We start from the raw sequence: 24670 nt of genomic DNA, 5'->3' as shown, positions 1-24670 counted from the left end.
CACTGAGGTAAATCAAAACAACAAATTTCAAATTCACAAAATAACACATTTCAAGATAGTGATGGAGGCAGCAGTGGACCGGCAACTCCTGTGAAAGTGAGTAGTTTTACAAAAGGGAGACAAAATTCAGTTTCCTGAAAAAAAACCCCGACGTCTAACAGTGAAATAAAGTGACAAAATAATTCTGAAGATATTATAGACTTAAGTTGACATTGATTTTAAAAGGATGGTTTCTTGTTAAGAGGCCATTAGTCATGCCTTCGAACAGGAAAGTAAAGTTTTTTAACCATTCACTCTCCCACACCAAACTCCATTGACAAAAGCATAGTTTTTAGCTCACTTTGACACAGGAGTTGCTGGTATTTTGCTGCCTCGTGTGGTCACTTTGTGTCACTGAGGTAAATCAAAACAACACATTTCAAATGCAGAATTCACATCAATGTCACATTTCAAATTACTGACGGAGGCAGCAGTGGACCAACAACTCCTGTGTGCTCCGATGTTAAAATCGCTGATTATCTCTATGGGGTTTGGTGCAGGGAAAGTGAGTAGTTTTACAAAAGGAGACAATTCAGTTTGCAGTGAAAGTACATCAGGATAAATGGATTAGTAATAAATTTATTGAAAAAAGGTACAACCAATTTAAGATGAATGGTTCACGGTCCAGAAATATGTAACAGAATGAAGAGGAAGTGCATTTTTAGACCCTTTTTTTTCTTCCTCCTCCTTCCCCTCCCTCCCTCCTCATTTACACCTTCAAAAACTCTGCACAACAGTCACTGCGTTTACTAACAACATTTAAAAAGACAAGTTTTGGCGTCTGTTGGCAAAAAGAGAGATGAGACAAAATTAAAATCTACAGCGACTACGATTAAAAAAACAAACGTAAAATGTTCTTATTTTACAAACTATGTAAAACAAAAGTAAAAACCTTTGTCAGCACCATATAGTTCTTTTTCTTTCTTTTTTTAAATCTCCATTTCCGTCCAAAATTGTGGCAAAAAATCACGACACATGCTTTAAAAAAAAAAAAAAAAGTTTTTTCCTTCCTTCACACTTTATTTTGTATTTAAACTAGAAATGCCTCGTGTGTGAGGAATGGTACAGCGTCGTCCTATCTCAGGAAAAAAATCACTTTTCTGATATTTTTTTTTATTGAAGCAAACGTCGGACGTTCGGTCGCAAAAACACGGCAAGAAAGTGACACAAAAAAAAGAAAAGGAAGAAAAATAATTCCCGCATTTATCCGCTAACGTTTGCTGGAATGGTTTGGTGATTAACGAGTTTTCGACGCAGCCAAATTCCTTTTTTTGTCGCAACTGTACGACAAAGTGATGAGAAAAACGTGCATCATTTCTCCCTCCCTCGCTCGCTCACTAAAACGACATTAACGAAATGTAAAAGACTGTTCGCAATCATGTCCATGTCCGGCAATGTGCGACACTGCCCCCTGCTGTTGGGTTTGTAGGTGGCAGCAGGTGGAATAACGGAGCAGTGACTGTGCGTTCATGGTCCGAGCATCACTTCAGTTCAAAGTCAACAGCAAACAAAGTTCATCGTGCGTTCGGACGCCAGCGGCGCCCCCTGGTGTGTCCGTGGGTCCTGTGCGTGTAGGTGAACGGTAGTGTGAGGGGGCGTGTTTACGAAGGCCTGGGCGGGCTGTTGGAAGAGCTGGTGTCAGGTGACGCCGTGGGCTGCTGCTGCTCCTCCGGCGTGCTGTCGGCCTGCAGCGACGCCATGGCCGCCGACGAGTACTTGCACTTGGACGAGCCGCATTCACAGTTGAAGAGTTTGCTTTTGACTTCCCAGAAGTGGTCGCCGTAGTGAAATCTGCCACAAGAGAAGTGTCAAAGTTACTGAAAAACATATTCAGCGCCCCCCTGTGGTCAGTGTGGTTAGACACAAGACAAAAAATATTAACTTACATAAAGTCTTCACGAGATTTAAAATGATTTTAGTATTTTATTTCAACATTAGACTGATTTTTCTCACAGGAAAATGAAGTTTTTTAACTGCTCACTCTCCCACACCAAACCCCATAGAGAAAATCAGCGTTTTAACAACACAGTCACACAGAAGTGTTCATCCACTGCTGCCTCCATCAGCGAGTTCAAATCTGTCATTTTGTGAATTCTGTGTTTGAAATTTGTTGTTTTGATTTACCTCAGTGACACAAAGTGACCACACGAGGCAGCAGTAGACCAGCAGCTCCTGTGTCACCGTGAGCTTAAATTGCTGATTTTTATGTGGGGTTTGGTGCGAGAGAACCAGTCAGTTTGCAGTCAGAAAAAAGGTTTAATAGTGAAATGTAAGGAATGAAAGTGGCTAAAAATCTGGTTTTCCTTTAAACAGGGGTTCAAACACCTTCTCCATGATCAAAGTCAAGCACTTTTCAAGCACTTTCAAGGCAGACACAGCAGTGGACCTGTGTGTCCCTGTGAGCTTAAATTGCTGACTTTCTCTATGAGGTTTGGTGCAGGGAGAGCGAGACATTTTGTGAACAAAGGGAGAACAAAGTAATCCACAGACCCGAGCTCCTCTCCAGCTTTGATGTTTTCACTGGCGAAGAAGGCGATGTGTGGGAATCGCAGGTCCTGGTGCGTCGTGAACACTCGGCACGCGAACAGGTTGGGCTCGCACATGTGGTTGAGGAAGCGGCTGACGTTGCCGTAGAAACGGGCGTCAATGCAGTACAGGTCCTGTGGCTGGAGGAGAAACAAAGGAATCAGGAAAGACTGAGGAAAAAATCAGGAAAGACTGAGGAAAGAATCAGCAAAGACTGAGTAAAGAATCAGGAAGGAATCAGGAAAGACTGAGGAAAGAATCAGGAAAGACTGAGGAAAAAATCAGGAAAGACTGAGGAAAGAATCAGCAAAGACAAGAATCAGGAAGGAATCAGGAAGACTGAGGAAAGAATCAGGAAGGAATCAGGAGAAAGACTGAGGAAAGAATCAGGAATGAATCAGGAAAGACTGAGGAAAGAATCAGGAAAGAATCAGGAAGGAATCAGGAAAGACTGAGGAAAGAATAAGGAAGGAATCAGGAAAAGAGGAAAGAATCAGGAAAGACTGAGGAAAGAATCAGGAATGAATCAGGAAAGACTGAGAAAAGAATCAGGAAAGACTGAGGGAAAGAGATCAGGAAGACTGAGGGAAAGAATCAGGAAAGACTGAGGAAAGAATCAGGAAAGACTGAAGACTGAGGAAGGAATCAGGAAAGACTGAGGAAAGAATCAGGAAAGACTGAGGAAAGACTGAGGATAGAATCAGGAAAGACTGAGGGGAAGGAATCAGGAAAGACTGAGGAAAGACTGAGGAAAGAATCAGGAAAGACTCAGGAAAGACTGAGGAAAGAATCAGGAAAGACTGACTGAGGAAAGAATCAGGAAAGACTGAGGAAGGGGAAAGACTGAGACTGAGGATAGAATCAGGAAAGACTGAGGAAAGAATCAGGAGGGAATCAGGAAAGACTGAGGAAAGAATCAGGAAAGACTGAGGAAGGAATCAGGAAAGACTGAGGAAAGACTGAGGAAAGACTGAGGAAAGCGAGAGTGTGTTTCACCTTGTCGTCCAGGCTGAACAGGTAGGCGTCGTTTTCCCTCATCTCTGCTTCTGCTTCAGAGATGATCTCACCGACGTACCTGTGCAAGAAAAACACCAAAAATAAAAAAGGAGGACGACATGTCAGACACTTCCTGAGCCTGGATTATTTTTAGTGGTACAGATTAAGCCTGTCTGCTTAATCTGCCACGTTCTCTTCTTTCTCACACCTTTGAAGGCGACGTTTAATCCAAGAGTTAAAGATTAAAATCTAAATCTAAATAAACAGACGTGAAAGTTGAATAGTTCTGCTCAGTCATAGAAAAACTGCTGATGTTTTTCACACAAAATAAAACATCGTTATTTGATAAAAAAATGTCTTTATTTTACTCGTCTTGTTTAAAATAACTGAACGTTTGTTTTGACGTTTGTGACCAGGAAATGACTCGTAACGAGTAACAGAGAGAGTTAGAGGAAATGTAGTAAAATAACAAAGTAAAGAACTGATAGGTGGATTTTGTAATGAACAGTAACAAAGTATTTGTACACAGTTACTGTTACGACACTGTAATAACTGTGAGTTTGTTTCACAACATTTTCCCATCAAAGTTTATTTTGTGACTGAGTCCTGGTGAAGTACTTTGAAGAGCCACAAGGGGGAGCTCCGTAACCACAGCACAGAGCAGACGAGTTCAGAAAAGCTGTGAAGAGTGGACTCACTCGCAGACGAAGCTTCCCTGTGGTATGTCCTGCAGGGCCCGCACGCCCCAGCCCTTCTTACTGGTCCTGAAGAGCTGAAGCCTGGTCCTGGAAGAGCCATAAAAAGAAAATATCTAAAAATCTAAACTGCAGGAAAGTGTGCAGAACATTAGAAGAATTTTACCTGAGTCCGTTCTGCACCACGCGGTTCTTGCAGGTTCTCCAGCAGGAGCACGCGTGGTTGCACTCGAAGATGAGCGGAGGCTCCTCACGGCAGAACTCAGGGAGGAGACGACCGTTCTGAACGCAAGATTTTAACAACATTTACCACTTCAGTCAGGTTAGAAACCTCTTCTTCTTCGTACTTTTGTGTTGTTTAGAGGAGATTAACAGAGTCTGAATCTCACAATCTCTGTTTTTTGTAAACGGCTTGTGGAACAGTGAATTTTCTCAAATAAAACCGATTTAATTGCATGGGTGAGTCAATATAAAGGTAACTGTGTGAAATGAATCGATTGCAGGCTCATGAATCTTATTGTGGACAAACTCTGATCTCAACAAATCATCAGAAAATCCTTAAACGTGTGTTGGTGACGGCATCAGCCAGTTTTATTGGAAAGAAGCATAAGAAATAAGTGCAATAAAAACAGTAAATAAAAGTCTTCACCTTGTCGTACCAGCAGCGCAGACTGAGTTGTCCACACATGCAGATACTCGCTGAACAATCTTCCTTACAGACACAGTACTGCAAAAAAAGAAGAAAAACTGTCAATTCACACAGTAAAACACTTAAAACTGATTATTTAAGTGATAGTTTAGGATTTCTTAAGGGTTTGCCACTTCAGCTTCACTGTTACACAGACATTTCCAGCAGGAAACTGAAGTCTGTGTCCGCTCTGTAAACCGTAAACCTCTCCCTGCACCAAACCCCATAGAGAAAAACATTGATTTTACATCACAGCACACAGGAGTTGTTAAATCCACTGCTGCCTCCATCAGTAAGTTCAAACGTCTTATTTTGTAACATTCGGGCATTAGAAATCCTTTGTTCGAATGAATTACAGTCACACAAAGTGACCACACGAGGCAGCAGTAGACCAGCAGTAGACAGCAGCTCCTGTGTCCCCTCGAGCTAAAACCGCTGATTTTCTCTCTGGAGTTTGGTGTGGGTTTATATAAACTTTGGTTTCCTGCCAGAAACAGCTGTCTAACATATTTTTAGGACATTGCAGATGTAAGCTGACATGGATTTGATTCCGTGCCACACCTGCCCGAGTTTTCTTACTCACCTGTAAGTGTGTGATGTTCCTGTCGATGTTCATGGGGGAGGTGACGCAGTTCTCGCCGATGTATTTGTAGTTGTCAGGGTGAGGTTCACTGTCGACTGAGTTGACACATGGAATGGGAACCTTCTCCTGGCCCAGAGCGACATCGCTGCACACAGAGACACACAGGTCTCACAGTGAGAGGCTGACAACAAAGAGGATACTGCAGCGTGGGCCCCTGCTGATAACCATGTCATTTCCAACCTGTGCAGGACTTTCTCCTCGGCTCGACTGGGCCTGGCGTTCTTGGCGTCCTGCTCCTTCCTGTTGGCCTGCAGAGCCGCCCAGGCTTTGGAGTTGTGACCGCAGCAGTCCAGAGGAGTCTCTCCTTCACGGTTCTTCAGGAACACATCTGCTCCGCGAGACAGGAAAAGCCTGAGGAGACAAAGAAAAAATGATTGTATCCACAATAACACAAGATTCACCGAATAAAATCAACATCAGCTCAAGTCTACAGTATCTTAAGACCAAGTTCCCATCTTCATCTCACTGTGAGACTGACTTTTCTAACAGGAAACTGACGTTTTTAAAGCACACACTTAGGGCTGGGCGATATCTCGATATTTTCTTATATATATCTATATATTTCTAAACGAGATATAACACGGGACAATATCACTTGTATTGATATAGTTCATTTTGTGTTAAAATCACAATACACAGGCTGCAAGTTCGCACCACACACACACACATACACTACTCATGTTTGTTCCAATTTTATTAAGTCTGTTTTTATTTCTGTTAAAATTGTAACAGTATTGTATTTTTGAATTAATTACTGTATATTATTGTCATGCAGGAAAGAGCATTTTCATTTCACTGACCTCTGACATTTGGCATGTAGCTTAAACTTATAATGGACTGTTTGTTTATTTTTTTTAAAGGGTTTGCCTCTGGAAAACATTTGATCTAATATGCTATAATGATTTGGGGGGAACCCCAATTACATCACAGAAAAAATATCGAGATATATAGAGTATCGCCATTCAGCTAAAAAATATCGAGATATGACTTCTAGTTTGTATCGCCCAGCCCTACACACATTCTCCCACACCAAACTCCAAAGAGAAAATCATCCTGTGTCTCACTGCTGGTCTACTGCTGCCTCGTGTGGTCAAACAAAACAACAAATTTCAAATGCTGAATTCACAAAATACCACATTTGAAGTTACTGATGGAGGCAGCAGTGGATCCACAACTCCTGTGAGCTGTGATGGACTTTGGTGACACAGATCGACACAAGCAAACTATTTTAAGTTTCCAGGTGGAAAATGTTGTTTTACGATTCATCAGTTTATTATTTTCTCAATTATTTGCGAACATTACATTTGCTTGGTCCAATATCGGAAAATGTTGACCTGTGTTTCTCAAACCATGTTTTTAAATGTCTTGTTTTTGTCCACAAACAAAAATGATTCAGTTTTAATGATTTCTTTGTTATGTGGAGCAACAACAGAAGATATTTCACATTTAAGAAGCAGAAAAATGAGAGAAACTTGTTTTAATTAGTAAAAAACAAACACTAAAATCGATATATCAGTGATTACAAATGCAACTTCTTCTTCTCATGTTTGTTAGTCGTCCTCTGTAACTCACGTGACACACTCCAGGCGGTTCTCTCGGGCAGCGATGTGCAGAGGAGAGTCTCCGTGGATGTTGACGGCGTGCAGGCGGCAGCGAGCGTTCAGCAGCAGCTGCGCGATCTCCACGCTGCCAGAGAACGCCGCCCAGTGGAGGCAGATGTTCTCCTCCTGGAAATAACAACATCATCATCATCATCATCACATAACTCATAGACTCAGCAGAGCAGCCATCATGAGGACACAGTAACAGCAACTACATTAACAACAGTAACAATAGTAAAAAACGGTAACCACAGTAACTACAGTAACAACAGTAACAGTAACTAAAGTAACTACAGCAACAACAGTAACATTAACTAAAGTAACAACAGTAACTAAACAACAGTAACAGCAACTACAATAACAATAGTAACTACAGCAACAGTAACAAAAGTAAAATCAGTAACAGTAACTACAGCAACAACAGTAACTACAGCAACTACTGTAACAACAATAACTACAGTAACAACAGTATCTACAGCAACTACAGTAACAACAGCAACAGTAACTACAACAATAACAGTAACTACAGCAACAGTAACAGCACAAACAAAAACTACAGTAACAACAGTAGTAACAACAGTACAACAGTAACTACAGCAACACCGGTTACAGTAACAACAGTAACTACAGCAACAGTAACAGTAAAAACAGTAACAGTAACAATAGTAAAAACGGTAACCACAGTAACAGTAACTACAGCAACAGTAACAATAGTAAAAACGGTAACCACAGTAACAGTAACTACAGTAACTACAGCAAAAACAGTAACAGTAACAGCAACTACAGTAACAATGGTAACAGTAACAACAGCAACTACAGCAGCAACAGTAACTATAGCAACAGTAACAACAGCACAAACAATAACTACAGTAACAGTAACTACATCAACTACAGTAACAGCAACAAAAACTACAGTAACAACAGTAGTAACAGTAACTACAGCAACAATGGTAACAGTAACTACAGTAACTACAGTATCAACAGTAACTATAGTGACAGTAACACCGGTAATAGTAACTACAGTAACAGCAACAACAGTAACTACAGCAACAATAACAGTAACAATAGTAAAAACAGTAACAGTAACTACAGTAACTACAGCAACAACAGTAACTACTGTAACAAAAATAACTACAGTAACAACAACAACAGTAACTACAGTAACAACAGCAACAACAGTAACTGTAACTACAGTATCAACAGTAACAACAATAAGTACAGTAACTGTAACTACAGTAACAGTATCAACAGTAACTACAGTAACAACAGTAACTACCGTAATAACAGTAAAAACAGCAACAGTAACAGTATCAACAGTAACTACCGTAATAACAGTAACTACAGTATCAACAGAAACAACAATAACTACAGTAACTGTAACTACAGTAACAGTATCAACAGTAACTACAGTGTCAACTACCATAATAACAGTAACAGTAACTACAGTAACTACAATAACGATGATTCCACAGTAAAAACATGACAAACCTTGTCCCTGATGCTGATGTCGGCTCCTTTGGACAGAAGCAGCTTCACCTGGTCTGCGTGTTTGTACTCTGTCGCCCAGATCATCGCCGTCCACCCTCCGTCGTCCTGAGGACAAAAAAAAGAACAACGAAGAAGTGATATGCTTTTACTTTTTATATTATTGCTTAAATCAGTGTAAAATAAAAAGAAAAGCACAGACTGACCTGACAGTTGATGTTGATGAGTCCTGTGTTCAGCAGGTGCTCCACTATGTTGTAATGACCCGACTTTGCCGCTAGGTGGAGACACGTGAATCCTTCAGCATCCTGACAACGACAAAAGGGTTCATTTAAAGACTGACTTATGACATTTTAACATCAAATACACATATGTGGGAAAGACACATTTGTTTGTCTGACAGCTACTAATATAAGTAGAATAAGAACGCTTTTCTCATCTTTATCCTTTATTTATTTCTAATATTTATTTGTTTCTCCCTTACTTTACAATAAGGTACATTCAATAACATCGGTAATAAGCATTTATAAAGCTACTGGTAGTTAACAGAATACGCTTTACTTAACTATAATTAACCATTATTTACGCTCTTTGTGACTCTTATTGTGGAACATGTTGCCAACCGAACAATAATAAGGTCACAAGGAACATTAATTAAGATTAATAAATGCTTATTTATTAAGTAAAGCTTCTTCTGTACTCACACACATACATTTTAACCCTAACCCATTACATTAAGGCTCTGAAGGAGCATTCATTAAGAGGAAAGTATGCTTATTTAATCTTTATTTCGTGCCATTATATATAAATAAAGCGTCACTTAAGGGAAAACTAGTTTTCATCTTTACAGACACAAAACTCTTTCATACACTTTAACTAAAAGAAAATAATTTACACTTTAAACGTTAATTAACTGATAGTTAACAATTATTACTGACATTTACTGTAGCTTTATAGGCCGTTGCATAAAATCTGAATTAATAACCTTATTAATGACGTTACTAAATTGTTATTTAACTTACTAAAGGCTTATAACGGCTTTAAAAGATGCCAATAATGTTAAAGTGTTATTATTTTGCTCTTTTGCTCTTGAAAGTGTTTAAAAAAGGTCAAACCACAGCAGTGTGGTCATAATGGGTCTTGTCGTGGTTCACCTTGTGTGTGGCGCTGGCTCCAGCTCTCAGCAGATACAGGACGCTCTCCATGTGGTTGTTCTCGCACGCCTCCATCAGCGGCGTCCGCTGGTCGTCGTCGCACATGTCCAGGTTGGCGCCCGCCTGCGGGAAGAGGAGCAAGGCTTTTACTGCGTCCGTTAATAAGAACCCACCTGCAGATGACGTGGTTCTTACTTGAACGAGCATGTGACAGATGTCCTTGTATCCTGCCTCAGCCGCGGCGTGAAGAGGCGTGCGCTTGTTCTGGGACTCCATCTTGAAGTTTGGGTCGATGCCGTCCACTGGAAGGGAAATGAGATTTTAAACATGGAAGCCTCACCCTTCAGAGAAGAGGTGACAGAGTGAGTTTATTTACCCAACATCATCAGGACCCTCTTGAGTTCTCCCTGTTTGGCCGACAGGTAAAGCTGTTTGGGATGAAAACGCAGCTTTTTGGGCCTAAATAAAAAAAACACAAGAAAGACAAATATAATCAACACAAAGTTAGTTTTCACTTCCCCTGATAAACAGTTTCACACTGCATGTTGCATTTTGACACAGGGGCTTTTATTCTGAAAATCAGATATACGTTCAAACTTGTTCAAACTCAAATTGTCCAGCAGAGGGCGCTTTCAAAGGCGTCCTAAAACCCAGGATTTCTTTATAAAAACTCTTACTATTATTATTATATGAATCTTTCTTATACCACAAGACTGCAATCTGAAAATATACAATTACAACAATTACTCGATTAATCCATTATTAATCGACTACTAAATTAAACGTCAACTATTTTGACAATTGATAAAATGGGTTTGAGTGTTTTTTAAGGAATTAAAACAAGTTTTCTGATTGTTTGAGGGAATTAATTTGGTTTTATTTGCTCCACATAACAAAGAAATCATTAAAACAAGAAAATCACAATGTGGTTTTACAATCCCGAAGACTTAGCTGTTAGCTTAGCATTTAACTTTGGTGGAGCCAACAGCTGAGCTTCGTTTAAAAGATTTTTATTTATGTGAATATCTTTGATGGGTAAGCAAATAATATGATATTATTTACAAAATATCAAAAATTTCACTTTCTTTGGTCTAAAAACTAAAAGATATTCAGTTTTCTGTCGTAAAAGAGCAAATAAACACAAACAGTCTCCCATTTAAGAAGCTATGATAACCTTAAAAGCATTTACTTGACCTCAAAAATCAATAATCAAAGTAGATTTAACTTGGGAATCTATTAAAACTCAAGTTATTATCGAATCGCTAACTTGTTTTCGGACATCTTTTTACACTGAAATTTACATACATGACCTTTAAAACGAATTTAAGGCCACTAAGATCACGATCTTGGACATTTTTCCACTAAAATCACAAAGGTTTGTGAATGTTTGTGCTAAATTTGAACAGATGTGGCATTCACGACGATCTAACAGATGAATGGACAACGTGAAAATTCGCAGAGGATTTGGTCGCCCTCTTGTAGCGTGACACTTACTTCTCCGTGTCCAGAGCAACAAGGATGCTCTCCAGAGTTTCCCTGGGTGTTCCTGGCTGGACTGCAGGTGGCGCTGCAGGCACCACACTGGCCTGCAGTGACAGAGTCCTGGACGAGCCAGGGACGACAGAACTGTCGGAGCGAGCACACAGTGAGCTGTCGGCGCGACCGCTGACCTCGGCCCCGACCGACAAACGAGAGGAGCTGGGATAAACAAACACGGAGACTGAAACAGGACTGAGCTGTGAACCTAGAATCTGATTTTAGCTAGATAACAAAAAGCTCACGAAAATCTAAACCCACTTAAGTCTACACTTTCTTCAGAGCATGTTTAAAGCTTTATCTCCGTGTTAGACAGACTTTCCTGGCTGAAAACTTAAGTTTGTTCTGCTTTGTAAAATCGCTAACTCTGCCACACCAAACACCATAGAGAAAATCATAATTTTTACATCACACCACACAGGAGATGTGGATCCACTGCTGCCTCCTTAACGAAGTTCAAATGTGTTATTTTATGACTTTGCCGTTTGAAATCCTTTGTTTGGATTTACCACAGTGACACAAAGTGACCACACGAGGCAGCAGTGGACCAGCACCTCTCCAGCACCTCTCCTGTCTCCTGATTTTCTCTATGGAGTTTGGTGAGGTTTAAAAAGCAACACAAACTTCAGTTTCCAGTCAAAGAATCGCTGTTTAACAGTGAAATGTAAGAGATGAAAGTGACTAAAACCTGGTTTTCCAATACACAGGGTTCATACACCATTTCTATGGTAAAATTCAAGCACTTTTCAAGCACTTTCAAGGTCAATTTCCACACGTTTCCAGCACTGTTCAGCTACAACATACTCTAAATGGTTATTTGATTATTTTAATGACAATAAAAGCTGGAATTATATAATATAAACAACCAAAAATAGTGTTTATTATCAATATGATCACACACACAAGCTCAATCATTCTTTATTCCCTCCGCTAATAAGAAAACTATAAAACAGTCACAATTTCAAGAATTTTCAAGCACTTTTCAAACTTTGAAGTCAAAACATGAAAATTCAAGAACCTGTATGAACCTCGACTGTGTCACGCTGTGTCAGTACCTCATTCAACAACAAAAAAACGCATATTTAGATAAATGCTAACACTAAAAGTTCATTTTCATTTACAAAAATGGGTCGTTTACCTGCCGGTGGTCGTGTCTGCTCTTCCCTCGGGCGCTCCGGGTGTGGCAGGTCCATGGACGGGCACGGCGGGCACAGTGGACGTGGTGTCCGCCTTGGCGATGGTGACCTCCTTGGCCTTGCTGGCCTCTTCTCCACAGTGTGGACAGAAGCTCTGACCTTTCAGCACCGAGGCACAGGCGCGATGGAAGCGGTGAGAGATGCTGACGTCCGGTTGGCACTCCATGAAGGTTCCCTGCACAATCAAACAATAACGTCTCAAAAACGAAACGTTCTCAGGGAGTTCGTCTGTGGACAGAATGTGCACTCACAGCCCTGCAGAAGAAGCCACAGCCGGGGCAGCACTGGTGCTTCACCATGCCGTTCCGGTGGTCCTCGCACAGAACCAGCAGCTGCACCGAGTTGGACGGACGCATCATCTCGTGCTTCATGACGGCGATCTGGCAGCGGCTCAGCTGCCCGTCCACGCTCTCCGTGGCCATGCACTTCCTGTCCGCCAGAATGAGGATCTCTCGACTCTTGGGCGTCTCCATGCGGCAACTGCACAGAGGAAGCTCCTGAGCCTCCTCCACCTCCACCACCACCGCCGCCGACTCTGCAGTTTCTACACAGAAACAAGACCGTAAGTGTCACTTCTCTCTGCACCAAACTCCATAGAGATAGTCAGTTAAAATAAGTTTATTTATTCTTTATTCTAACCCTAGTGTTTGAAATCCTTCTTTTGGATTAACCCGAGTGACACAAATTTACAAAACAAGGCACGAGTAGTCGAGCAAAAATCGCCACAAGCTAAAAATGCTGATTTTCTCAATGGACTTTGGTGCTGAAGAGTGAGCGGTTTACAAACTTAATTTTCCAGCTGTTAAAGGCTGTCAACTATCCCTTTAAAACGTGAAATAGAGTGGATGAAATTAAACTGTAGGACTTGTTGGGTAAAAACACACGGGATTGAATTTTATTTACTAGTTCTATGGCATGTGCTCACCTTTGCTCTGCGAGGAAACGGCCAATTCTTGGGGCTTGTTGAGGTCGACGGACTCAGGAGGGAGAATGTGTGTGAACTCGCTGCTGTCAACTGCCAGAGCCTGAGCTGAAGCCTGAGGCTGAACCGCCAGCTCCAGTTCTGAGGAGGAGAACAGGAGATGCTCAACACGGTGCTTTTATTCACCTCCGGTCTACACATGACGGTTGTTTGTGTTGACTTCTAGATTCATTGATTTGTGCAGGTCAGTGTTTTGTAAACTCTAATGTCAAACACTGGGCTTCTGTTGAGGAACAAAGGAAGCAGAAAATATTGTATTTAGTCAAATAACTTTGATTAATCTCCAGTTCAGTTCACTTTTTAATCAGACAAATTTTGTTGTGCAGCCTAGAAGTGCATAAAAACATGTAGAATAATTACCACAAGTGTCCAGCAGAGGGTGCGGAGAACGCAACTTGGCATTAAATCCATTTTTGGCTCATTAGAAAGTCAAGACGCTGATGTTTTTTAGTTTTCAAAGCATCTGAAAAGTGCATTTATTTGGTTCTACGTTATATTATCTCTATATATGGTGACATGAGACATGGTCTGGTGTTATATCGTCATATTGTAATGACTTTTCCTGGTGTTATAGGCTGTTGCATTGATAATTATCACATTTATTATATTGAGAACATTTGTGAAATCCCCTAAATATGATATACTGATAAAAAAATACACGGAATTGACAAAATAGGTACGTTTCGTAACATACTGTGTGCGACAGGACACGACGGCACTGACCTTTGGCCTTTATCCTCCTCTTCCGTTTCCTGGACGGTCGCAGCCACGCACTGTCTCCTTTCATTTTCTTTTTCAACTTCTTCTTCAGACTCGACTCTGTGCTCTGAGGAAGTTTAAACACACACACAGAGAGGTTTCACTCACAGTGACAGATTACATAGAGCACTTTAACACAGCGTTTGTGGGCGGGGCTTACCATGTCGGACTCCGTGCCCTCCTCCTCTCCGTCTTCTTCTCCTTCTCCTTCTCCTCCCGACTCTTCAGTCTCCAGCTCGTCTCCCACCTCCACCACAATGAGACACAACATGAACTCAAGTCAAATCTTTGTTACTGAGACAATAGTTTTGGGGGATTGTGTGTGTACATATAACTGTTTTTACTGAATACACGGATGACCGTTTTTGTTGAGTCTGGATGAGCTTTGAAAACCTTGGCATAGTCCGCATTTACTTCCTGATTAGGGTTGGAAAATTACTATTAAATCCCATAATTCCCATGGAAAGTTTCCAATTCTAGACACACTGCACTTAATGAATGAAAACCTGCTAGTGTTTGTATTTTAGTACGAGGACAGAGCTCCTAGAAAATGGCATAGTCGAGCTAGAGTCACACAACCAGCCTTCAAAACACCCGAACTATCCCTTTAATATGCTAATTTATCTCCCGATTGATGACCTCCATCGACACAAATAAAACCAGACAGAGGTGGCAGTGTCGAGTCGTCAAACCTGAGAGACGGGAGCAGACACAGATGTTGTTTCCTGAACGGCAGCAGCGATGGCGTCTTCCGTCGCCTGATGACCTTCCTCCTCCTCTGACTCCGCCTCCTCTGACTCCTCCTCCTCGGATGCGTGTTCCACCTTCTCCCCGTTTACGTTTGCTACCTCCTCCTTAGTCTGCGAGACGAGACAAGAACGGAGATGATCGCGAACTATGATACATGTTCAATGTTTGATTCAATTTTAGTGTTTGGTCCTTTTGTATGTTTGTGAGCAGTGGAATTAACTTACAACAGCAGGGGGCGCTCCTAACCTAACCCTAACCCATATTAATAGAATAAACCCCATCATCTTCTTTTCAAGGGGGTCCAACATGTGTATGAATGGACAGACAGACATATCCGATAACACACACACACAGAAAACACACGGAAAACACTTGACAACAGAAGAGACAAAAACAGCTAAAAAACAAACTAAAGTTACAAACTAAAAACAGTCAAGACAATAAAGTGAGGAGAAATAAAACATACAGTGGCATTATTACTGAACATGAACTTTTTCATGAGTAATTATGTATTAATGGAAAACAAACTGTGTGAAACAACAAAGAACATTTTAATTACACCATTTACATTTAATTAAAGTTGACTTCAGTGTGTGTGTATTTAATTACTTCTTTAGGACCTTTTTCTGTCGTAAACACTGACCAAAACCTGGTCCTAATGGCAGAACCTCATTTAAGACTAAGACTTGGATTGGTTAGGGATAGTCAGTGCAGTGTGTGTGACCTGTGGGCTCAGTGGAGACTGCTGCATGGTCTTGAACATCTCCAGCATCGTTCTCTGCTTGAGCACTTTGGTTTTCTTCTTGGGGACCAGGCTGTACGTCCCCATCCTCCTCTTCTTCTTACGCGACGACAGTACTCCTGAGAACGGCCCTGGAGATGGAAACAACACGTTTACAAAAAAAACAACAAAAATCCATGCAAACTTATTTACGTACACAACGTCAACGCAAAGAAACGAGAGAAGTGTTAACTTCAGTTGCTCGAGTTGAAATATTAGATTTCAAGCCAAAACAAAGTGTGAAACCTGATTAGGAAGAAGAGGGCGGAGCAAAATGTTCACTCGTACATTCCATTTCCACCGGTCGGAACTAGGAGTGACCCCGACTTCAAGTTGACCGTGAAAACGCATCTCAGGCTAGCCATTGTTTGTAAATCCAGTGCGCTACACGGTACTTTGGACACGTAGCAAAATGTCCATCAATAATAAAGTGAAGCATGCTAATTAGCTAGCCTCAGTCTTACTCGTCTAACCATGAAATATGGTAGCATTGTAGCATACACTCAAACAGTGCATTTTTAATTATCATGTATTGCGAAGAATGTTTCCGATAATAAGCGTTAGAGATTGCTCAGACTTTCCGAGTAGAAACTTCCGAATTTCGTGAACAACTGGAACACACTTTACCATGAACGTAGCTAGCACTAGCATTAGCCCCAGGTTGTTTAAACACAAATATGCAGCGACCGCAGCCGCTCAGGTTCGGTGTGAACGCACCATGAGACTGTGGTCTGACATGACGCTCTGTTACAATCAACTCATTGCTTTCAGTTACTGGATCACTTTACATCATAGGAATCTGTCCGACCTAGAGTGAGCTTGGCCTGAACTGGAGCTGGAGCTGGAGCTGGAGGTGAAGCTGGAGCTGGAGCTGGATCTGGAGCTGGAGGTGGATCTGGAGGAGCTGAAGCCAGAGCTGTAGATGGAGGAGGAGATGAAGGCAGAGCTGGAGCTGTAGATGGAGGAGGAGATGACGCCAGAGGGGGAGGAGGCGGCGAAGAAGGAAGAGGAGGAGGAGGAGCTGGTGAAGCAGATGACGTGGTGTGTGCTGAAGCTGGCATGTCTGGGGGATTCTGAGGTAGATGGTTCTGTGAGGACGACTGCGGTGAGGACTTCTGCACCACAGGAGCAACTTGAGTCTCCATTTTCTCAGCTTTGGCACTTTGTGCTTCTCTTAGTTCCCTGTTAAGAAGCTGCGGGCGACAAGATCCGAAGAAGATTTTAGATCAAAATACAAGTACCTTACAAGCACAGCCATGTAAATCAGGGTATAAATAAATGCAAAATGTAATTTAATGAATGTAAAATGTACTTTAATGAACGTAAAATGTGATATTGTAAACGTAAAATGTACTAAACGTAAAATGTACTTTAGTAAACGTAAAATGTGAATTCTGATTCTGATTTTTTGCCAAAAGTTCCATTTTAAAATTTTTAATCACCCGTTTACAATGAAAAGAGCTTTTTAGAAACCTCTTTTCAGTTCACTTGCTCACCTGATTAAAAGTGTTTGCTACCATTTCAGCAAGCTTTTGGTTCCCAAAGATAAATAAAGTGTTAAAGATTGTGATTAATAGACGGGAAATGGGATTGTTTACCTTCTGTTCCGGGCTAACAGCAGGCCTGGACATGGTCTTGCGTGCTCTGTGAACGGTAACGGGAGCAGGAGATGGAGCTGTGCCATTTTTAGTGTCCGTTAAACCCTGTCCCAACGTAGTCCCCGAACTGGGGTCAGTCCTTAATGCACCTGAAGTCTGTGTAGTCCCTGACACCGAGGCCGGTTTGACCGTGTGTCCCCCCGCTGCTGGACCCGAAGGTAAGCAGTTAGTCCTGTGAGGGGAAACTCCTAAACCTGGCATGGCTACATTGCTGCTGCCGTCCTGCTGCTGCTGCTGCTGGGTGAGAATGAATCCATTGCTTCCAGTAACAGAACCGTGAGGTGGCTCCGTGTCTGGAACGCCGTTCTCGTTGAGCAGCAGTAAAGTCTTGTTGCTGCCCGTCGTGGAGCCGTGGTGCGACGGGCTCTTGTGCCTCATGTCGTCACATTCAACGCCGTTGAGCATCGTCTCTGCTGCAGGGGAGGAGGCTAATCTGGCCGCTAACTCTGTTTCTCCATCTGTGGGACAAAAGCAAAGACACTCGTGATGAGATGGAATATGTCAACAAAAACATTCTAACGGGTTGTTTTTTTACTTGTACCTGACTGTTCCGCTCTGATGTTTGCTGCATCGAGTCCCTCTTTCTTCACAGATGCACCTTTATCCACGCTGCCCGTGAGTAGTCCAGCCGGCTGGAGGAAAAAGACAGATTAAATATATCAGTGTCACTAAGATCTACACTAATTACAACCTCATTAGAGGCAGACCAACTACAATAGTAACTAAAATGAGCCACATTTACCCCAAAGATGACTAAAATGAGTCAAATTGACCCTGATCCAAGTTTAAACGTTGCTAAGTCACAAAACGTTGTTTTTGGTTTGTTGATGGCCTGTTTGATGTATTTAATATATGCATTATTTTATTGAGCTGGGATAGGGCACCAGCGCCCGCCCGAACCTTCAAGTGAAGGATAAAGCAGAGATTATTATATTGAAAATACTGTATATTATACTGTAATTGCACTGCATTAAATGTAGATTTTTAAATTATTTGTCGTCAATCAGCTGCCTGCAATTAATGATCAGTTAAAACTTCAGAGAAGTTTAAAATGACGATGTTTTCAAACGTCTTGTTTTTGTCCACAATGATTCAGTTTGAATGATTTTTTGATCAAAGTCAAATTGGCTTTGAATGAAATGGCCTAAAAATCACTATAGATAATTACTATTTCTGTCTTTTGTATCTTAAATTACGATTGCATGTTATTTTAGCAGCAGTGAATGGCGCACCACTGCTCCACTGTCAGTGTTTCAGGAAGGTTCAAAAGAAGCACTCTCTGCTGCGTCGCCTGAAACATTTGAGCTCAGAAAAACCACTGAACAGAAAGATTTGTCAGTTTTTCCCCAGAAAAGCTTTGCTCTCGTGTGAATATGACAAATCATTTGTTATAAGACGCCTGCAGACTGTAAATAAAATGGTCTGATAAGCAAAGAATAACACATTTTTTAAATTCCATTACTGTATATATATATAAAATTCTGATGACTTCTTAATATAAATATGTTCTATTTGAACCCGAATTAAGGCAAAAACATTCTGATTTGCCTGATTTATTAGTGTATTCTGTATGTTTGAACAGTTTTAGGTCAAGGTTGTTGATAAATATCTGGGTAACATCTGTAATGATCATTCACTGGGAGATAACTCGACCTAATCCTGTAAAAAAGAAGGTTGTCCTTGTACGACAACTGCTTTAAGAAGGTATAATGTTAGGAAATGACAATAAACAATCAAATGTTTTGTCAGTTGGATCACTAATGTATTATTGCCTTCTTTAACTGCCTTCCTCTTCTTCTTGACGACCTCCTTCTTGAAAACTCTATTTCCTTGTTGTTGTTGTTGTTCCTCTAATGGGGGTTTGCCGGTTTATTCCACTGTAAACTGAGTATTTTTGGGGGGATTCCAATTCGATGATGCTGAATTAAACAAATCCTTCTGACTGAAAAAGAATCAATGTATCAATCAATTCATGTTCTGGTAGCAGCCATACCCATGCTAATCTCACTTTAATCCTAATAAGGTTACTTTAAACTTAATAGTCGTCGGCTCGACAGATTCCACAGAGTGAGTTTCATTCATCGGCTTCTGTCAGAGTGAGATCAGAGACACTTTCATTGTCTGTCCTTTCTCTTTATACAGTCACAGCCAATGGAGCGACGTCAATAGGAAAACTCAACCTCCACCCACAGACTTTAATCTTTGTACAGGAGGGAGAAGCTGAAGAGGAAACAACAGGAAATGTGTCTTCAGAGAAGGCCTTCGTCAAACTCCCAGGCTCAGTCACACCGGGATTCATAAAAATAAGGCCCAAAACTGAAATCCTCATTGTGACGCTTTGGTTGTCCAAATCTGACACATTCTGGGTCAAATTGTCCATAAAGCAGAGCAAAAGCAGCCCTGAAGATCAGAGATCAAGGCACTCTTTGACCTCACATGAGGCAGAACTCGCATACCCGGCAGAACACAGACACAGACTCAGGTATCTGCTGACAGACCCCGTCAAAGAGTGGTGAGAAAATAAATGAAAAAACTGTTTCTCCCCTTCAAACTGATCCAATCACAAAGACCTACAAGTCTCAGAGTGACTGACAAGAACCACCCACCCCCGACAACCGACTCGGATCCTCCTGACGACCCAGGCCCCAACTGACTTCAACCATCACGACACAACTCCCCAAACGTGTCTCCACGAGTCCCAGAGCCAAAACATCAGGTCATGTGACCCAAGCCGGCGTGTGTGAGTCTACCGATGGAGACCAACACCACCACCTGTGTGGTTCTCAGAGAACCCGGTGATCACACAGGACGCGAGGCTGAAGACAGAGGAACCTGGAACCTGTCGAGAGTTCCTAAGTTTGTATTTGGTTTGAGGTGAAGGGGAAAATCCATGAGACACACAGGAGAAATCCCTCCCCCTCGTGGCGGACTGTGGAATAGACACACATGAGACATAAAAGGAGAGAGAGAGCGAGAGAGAGAGAGGGGGGATGGGAGACAGAGAGGCCTGTCTGCAGATCTCCGCCATTTCGCAAAACCAGATTGTTTACTGACACAGCGAGGCCATTGCAGCACTTTTCCACTAGATGGAGGACGTAAGGACTTGGAGGCTGGTGGATGGACGGGGATTTTGGTGCTGCTGCTAAAAAAGAGAGAGAGGCTCCACAATGAGAAGTGATCAGGAGCCTTCAGTGGTAAAAAGATGTGAAACCACCAGTGTTTAAACAGTTCACTCCTCATGTCCTCAACAACTGTCTCCTAACAGCCACAAACTAAAGATTGGTGATTATGTTTTTCCTGTTTGTTGACGTTTTTCTTTGTTCATCGTCGTCTCCCCTTGACTGATAAGCCAAGATTTCACCGTCTGAAGCTGGCATGTGTGACGAGGCCTAACCTGGACAACCGTGACCTGCTGAAAACCAGCCGGAGCTAAAGAAGACATTACATAATCAGCTGTTGCACAAAGAATGCCCACACACACACGCACACACACCCTAAATCACCTGAGATGACGGCACAGCACGAGCGCAGTCTCAACAAACACATGATGAATGAGTGAGTGAAATTCATTGGATTTGATCACGGTGTCGAGACATGAATTCACACCGGGACAAAAACAGGAACAGAAAGAAGAATCAAAGGATGACGACAGAGATGTTTATCTCGTCCCGATTGCGGCCGACAGACAACAACACGCTGCACAATCCGTCGCAAAAAATAAGTGCAAGATGTTATGATGATAAAAATTCTACAGTGTGACAGAATGATCTTTCTCTTCAGATGTTTCTTTCTCCAACAAATATCAAAACATCACAGTCTGACTGTCCCTTTCTTAAGAATTACAGTAATGACGCACAGACAATCCACTGTGGTGGCAATATCAGTCAAACACCATCTGTTCTCTTCATGAATACAGCTGCCGTTCTTTATAAAAGACAAAGAAGGTGAATGGTATGCTCGTCCAAAAACCAGGTGCTCACAAATAAAACCAAACCAAAATGATGGTGTCCTCTGGTTTTGATTCAATCCTTTCTTCACTTATTCATAAGCAAAAACACTATGGAATTCTGAGATCTTTCTTTTAATGACTCTGATATCGTTCCTGTGAGCTGCTTTGACCACGGTCATTTTCCAGCTCTTGGATTCTTTCAAGAGGCCTGAAGAGGTCGGATTACCCTCTACGTCACGAGGAAAGAAAAGAAAAAAACACACATAAATATGAATCATGTGCAGCAGAAGTCCGTCTTTCTCATCTTCTTCAGGAAGTAAATCTGCATAAATCAGAGCAGTTCTGCAGCTGAGGATCTTTTTCACGCTGGGGTGATCAGTCATCAGTCACCTCCGTGATGAAATGATATCACGGTCCATCAGTGTCGGACAATGACAACATGTAAAACATATATCTTTAGTTTCTACAGAAAACACAACTGAACCAAAGAACGCTCTCTTTTAGGAAGCTGACACTTGCATTATTTGTTTTTAAATGTCTAATGTTACAGTTTGTCCTGGCACTGGTTTTCTGTCATGGAGGAGCAAAGGAACTCACACTGATTCATCAAATCATTAACAATAATTGAACGACTAATGAAGACAACATTATCTGCACAACCTTTAACAAAGTCAAGTTGATGCAAATGGACGTTTTCTTCACAAGGAAAGTCAAATAAACACTTGACCTTATGACACTTTTCCACGATACAGTTCTGGCACGGCACGGCTCTACTCCATTCTACTTGGTTTGGTTTTCCGTGGCTGTAGTACCTTCTCAACATGGGCGGAGTTGTCATAGCAACGTCTGCATGAAAACTGCCATGACGTAACTGAATCATTTGAATCAATCACTTAAAAATTTTTTTTCACAGAATCGTTCAGAATTTGCGATTCCTTTGCTAAATGTTGGAGATGAACACATGTTTTTAAAGGATTTTTAAGTCTTTTTAACTTTAATCTACAGTTCAGCGTTGTTGGATTTGATCCTTGTGTCGGACATCGCGCTCGTGACTCTTCCAGTGATGACACTAGATACTAAGGTGCTGTGCCGGAACAGTAGAGTGGAAAAGGGCCATTACTCAATGTTCTCAGAGCAAAAACCACATGACCTCAGTCTGACACCAGAACACCTCCATCCTTCCTCTGCCTCTCACTTCCTGTCACTTCTCTACTTTTAAACATGCCAGTCATTCATCTGCACAAGCTTAGATCCTTCAAACTGATGAGAACCTCGTGTCCTGTCACACATCCAGGCCTCTGGATTATCATTATTGCACACTAACCTGGATGGATACGTGAAAGCAAAGCAGGAGGAATGAAAAGAAAATGGGTGATAAAAATCTACTTTTCCAGATGTTGAGGAGGTCTAGACCTCCATGTCTCCCACTCTGACAGTGACATCACATCTCGTGTGTGTGCTGTATAATCCTGTGACAACACACTCACAGCAGCACTGCTCCTGCTCCTCCTCCTCCTCCTCGTCAAGTCCTCCAGTTGAAGAACCATCACTTGAAAACATCTCACTGAGAGTCTCAATGACAGACCAGACCACGGGTGTGTGTTTGTGTGTGTGAAAGCCGCATCTGTTTCCGTGTGTGTGCGTCTCCAGGAAGCATCATACCTGCTTTCTTCTCATGGCCTCCATTGAGAAGAAGGCGTCAAGAGAGGGAGAGTGTGTGTGTGTGTGAGTGAGAGAGTGAGACAGAGAGAGAGAGAGAAAGGGAAGAGAATGTGTCGAACAGAGTGTTCTTCTTTTCCCTTTTTCTTCCCCCGCATGCACATTCGCCATGTTCGCCGGTCATGTGACCTGGTGGCTCCCTCTGTCGGCCCTCTTCTTCTTCAGAGGGTCTCCACAGAGCATGCTCAGTGTGTTCCCTCCATTAAAATGGAAGACCTTGATGCCAGTGAAGACTGAACAGACTCTGTCACTAACACAAGCTGGACTCAAACACCGTGAGGTTTGTCTCCTTCTGTCTACCGTCTCACAACAGAAGCACGAGGGCTTTTGAAAAACATGTCAAACTCACAACTAGAGGGTAAGCTAACCTGCAAGGAAAACATGTATATCGACTGGCTGCGACTAAATCTGTCTATTATTTCCTCAATTAATAGAGGATTGTTTGCTCCAGAAAATGAGGATCAGTGCTTTCCCTATTTTGTCCACAATCAGAAGTTAGTCAGTTTTAATCATTTCTTTAGCTGTATGGAGCAAATAATCGAGAAAATATTCACATTTAAGGAGCTTAAATCCTCTTCACACCTCAACTGTAGCCAATTAATGAATGCATTGTCACAAAAATAAAAAATGTCGTCAGTTACCCCGTGGAACGGACACGCCTGTGAAAACGCCATCCAATCATATTCAACGGCCAAAACGAATTAATTGGATCATGACACATCAATTAAACTGCCACCCCTCCCCGGTACGTACCCCTCTTCATGCGGCAATTGAGCATGCTCAGAAGACAGTGAGTGAGCTGCGTTTGAATGGCGGCGACAACCGTCTTGGCGATCTTTTGAGAGTATTTGTTGTTTTCCGTCGTCAATTAAACATGTGTCCAAAAAACGTTAGCATCACCGAAAAGCCCCGGAAAGTTACTGATGCTGTGCAGTGCTCGTGAATCCGTGTGAAACCAATGCTCTTCGCGAACAAGCATTGCGCTTGGGAGGCGTAGCTTCGGAAGGATCCCTACCTTTAAGCAATCACCAAAATAGTTGACGGTTTATTTGGTAATCGATAAATCATTTGATCGCGGTGAATTCGATCACCAAAATCGAGATTTTCGTAAAACGAGCGACTTGAAAATGCGGTCTAACTAACCATCCCACAGTCGTAGAGATTGAGTTTGATGTTGCCACAAGGGAAAGCCTGCATTTTTTCTTTCGAGTCATTCTACAACCTATGTCATATCCCTGTTTTTCACTTTAAACGTAAAAAATACGAAGTCTACCTGTGAAAATCAGCACTGAGCAGCAAATAGGGCTGTGAATTTGTGTAAAAAACCTGAGAGGGTGTTTATGGATATCCCCTGCCTTGTCCACAAACACAAATGTGACAATATTGTCTGTTATGAAACTGCCGATTCACTTGGGTAGAGTGAACAGCTAAGCTAAATCCGCAAATTGTTCCCTATTTTCTCATCTGCAGTCGAGAACCCGAAAAACTTCTACATGTTGCTTTTCATATGCCC

At 41.8% G+C, this 24670-nt stretch overlaps 1 protein-coding gene across 2 annotated transcripts; it reads right to left on the bottom strand.

Annotated features, from left to right (window-relative positions):
- Nucleotides 1-602: 602 nt before the first annotated feature.
- LOC122758215 (histone-lysine N-methyltransferase EHMT1-like) lies at nucleotides 603-23715 on the bottom strand. 2 transcript variants are annotated; one of them, XM_044012219.1, is made up of 26 exons: nucleotides 23101-23715; nucleotides 18031-18121; nucleotides 17430-17947; nucleotides 16640-17024; nucleotides 15775-15923; nucleotides 14993-15160; nucleotides 14461-14547; nucleotides 14265-14367; nucleotides 13485-13622; nucleotides 12811-13103; nucleotides 12502-12734; nucleotides 11322-11525; nucleotides 10204-10286; nucleotides 10023-10129; nucleotides 9828-9950; nucleotides 8880-8981; nucleotides 8677-8781; nucleotides 7160-7314; nucleotides 5768-5938; nucleotides 5528-5672; nucleotides 4906-4983; nucleotides 4423-4538; nucleotides 4260-4346; nucleotides 3562-3640; nucleotides 2530-2705; nucleotides 603-1830 (listed from the first exon to the last, which is right to left on the bottom strand). In XM_044012219.1, exons 1-26 carry the CDS (start codon nucleotides 23266-23268, stop codon nucleotides 1641-1643), a joined length of 4254 nt encoding a protein of 1417 aa, XP_043868154.1. In that variant the 5' UTR covers nucleotides 23269-23715; the 3' UTR covers nucleotides 603-1640. The 2 variants fall into 2 exon arrangements, with proteins under 2 accessions (XP_043868154.1, XP_043868153.1); XM_044012218.1 differs by lacking the exons at nucleotides 16640-17024; nucleotides 17430-17947; nucleotides 18031-18121; nucleotides 23101-23715 and having other exon boundaries at nucleotides 11322-11453; nucleotides 15775-15871.
- Between the last annotated feature and the right edge of the window lie 955 nt (nucleotides 23716-24670).

The sequence above is a fragment of the Solea senegalensis genome, linkage group LG21, assembly GCF_019176455.1.
Source record: "Solea senegalensis isolate Sse05_10M linkage group LG21, IFAPA_SoseM_1, whole genome shotgun sequence".
Lineage (NCBI taxonomy): Eukaryota > Metazoa > Chordata > Actinopteri > Pleuronectiformes > Soleidae > Solea > Solea senegalensis.
Note: the sequence above shows the minus strand (reverse complement) of the source record. Positions and strands in the feature narration are given on the sequence as shown.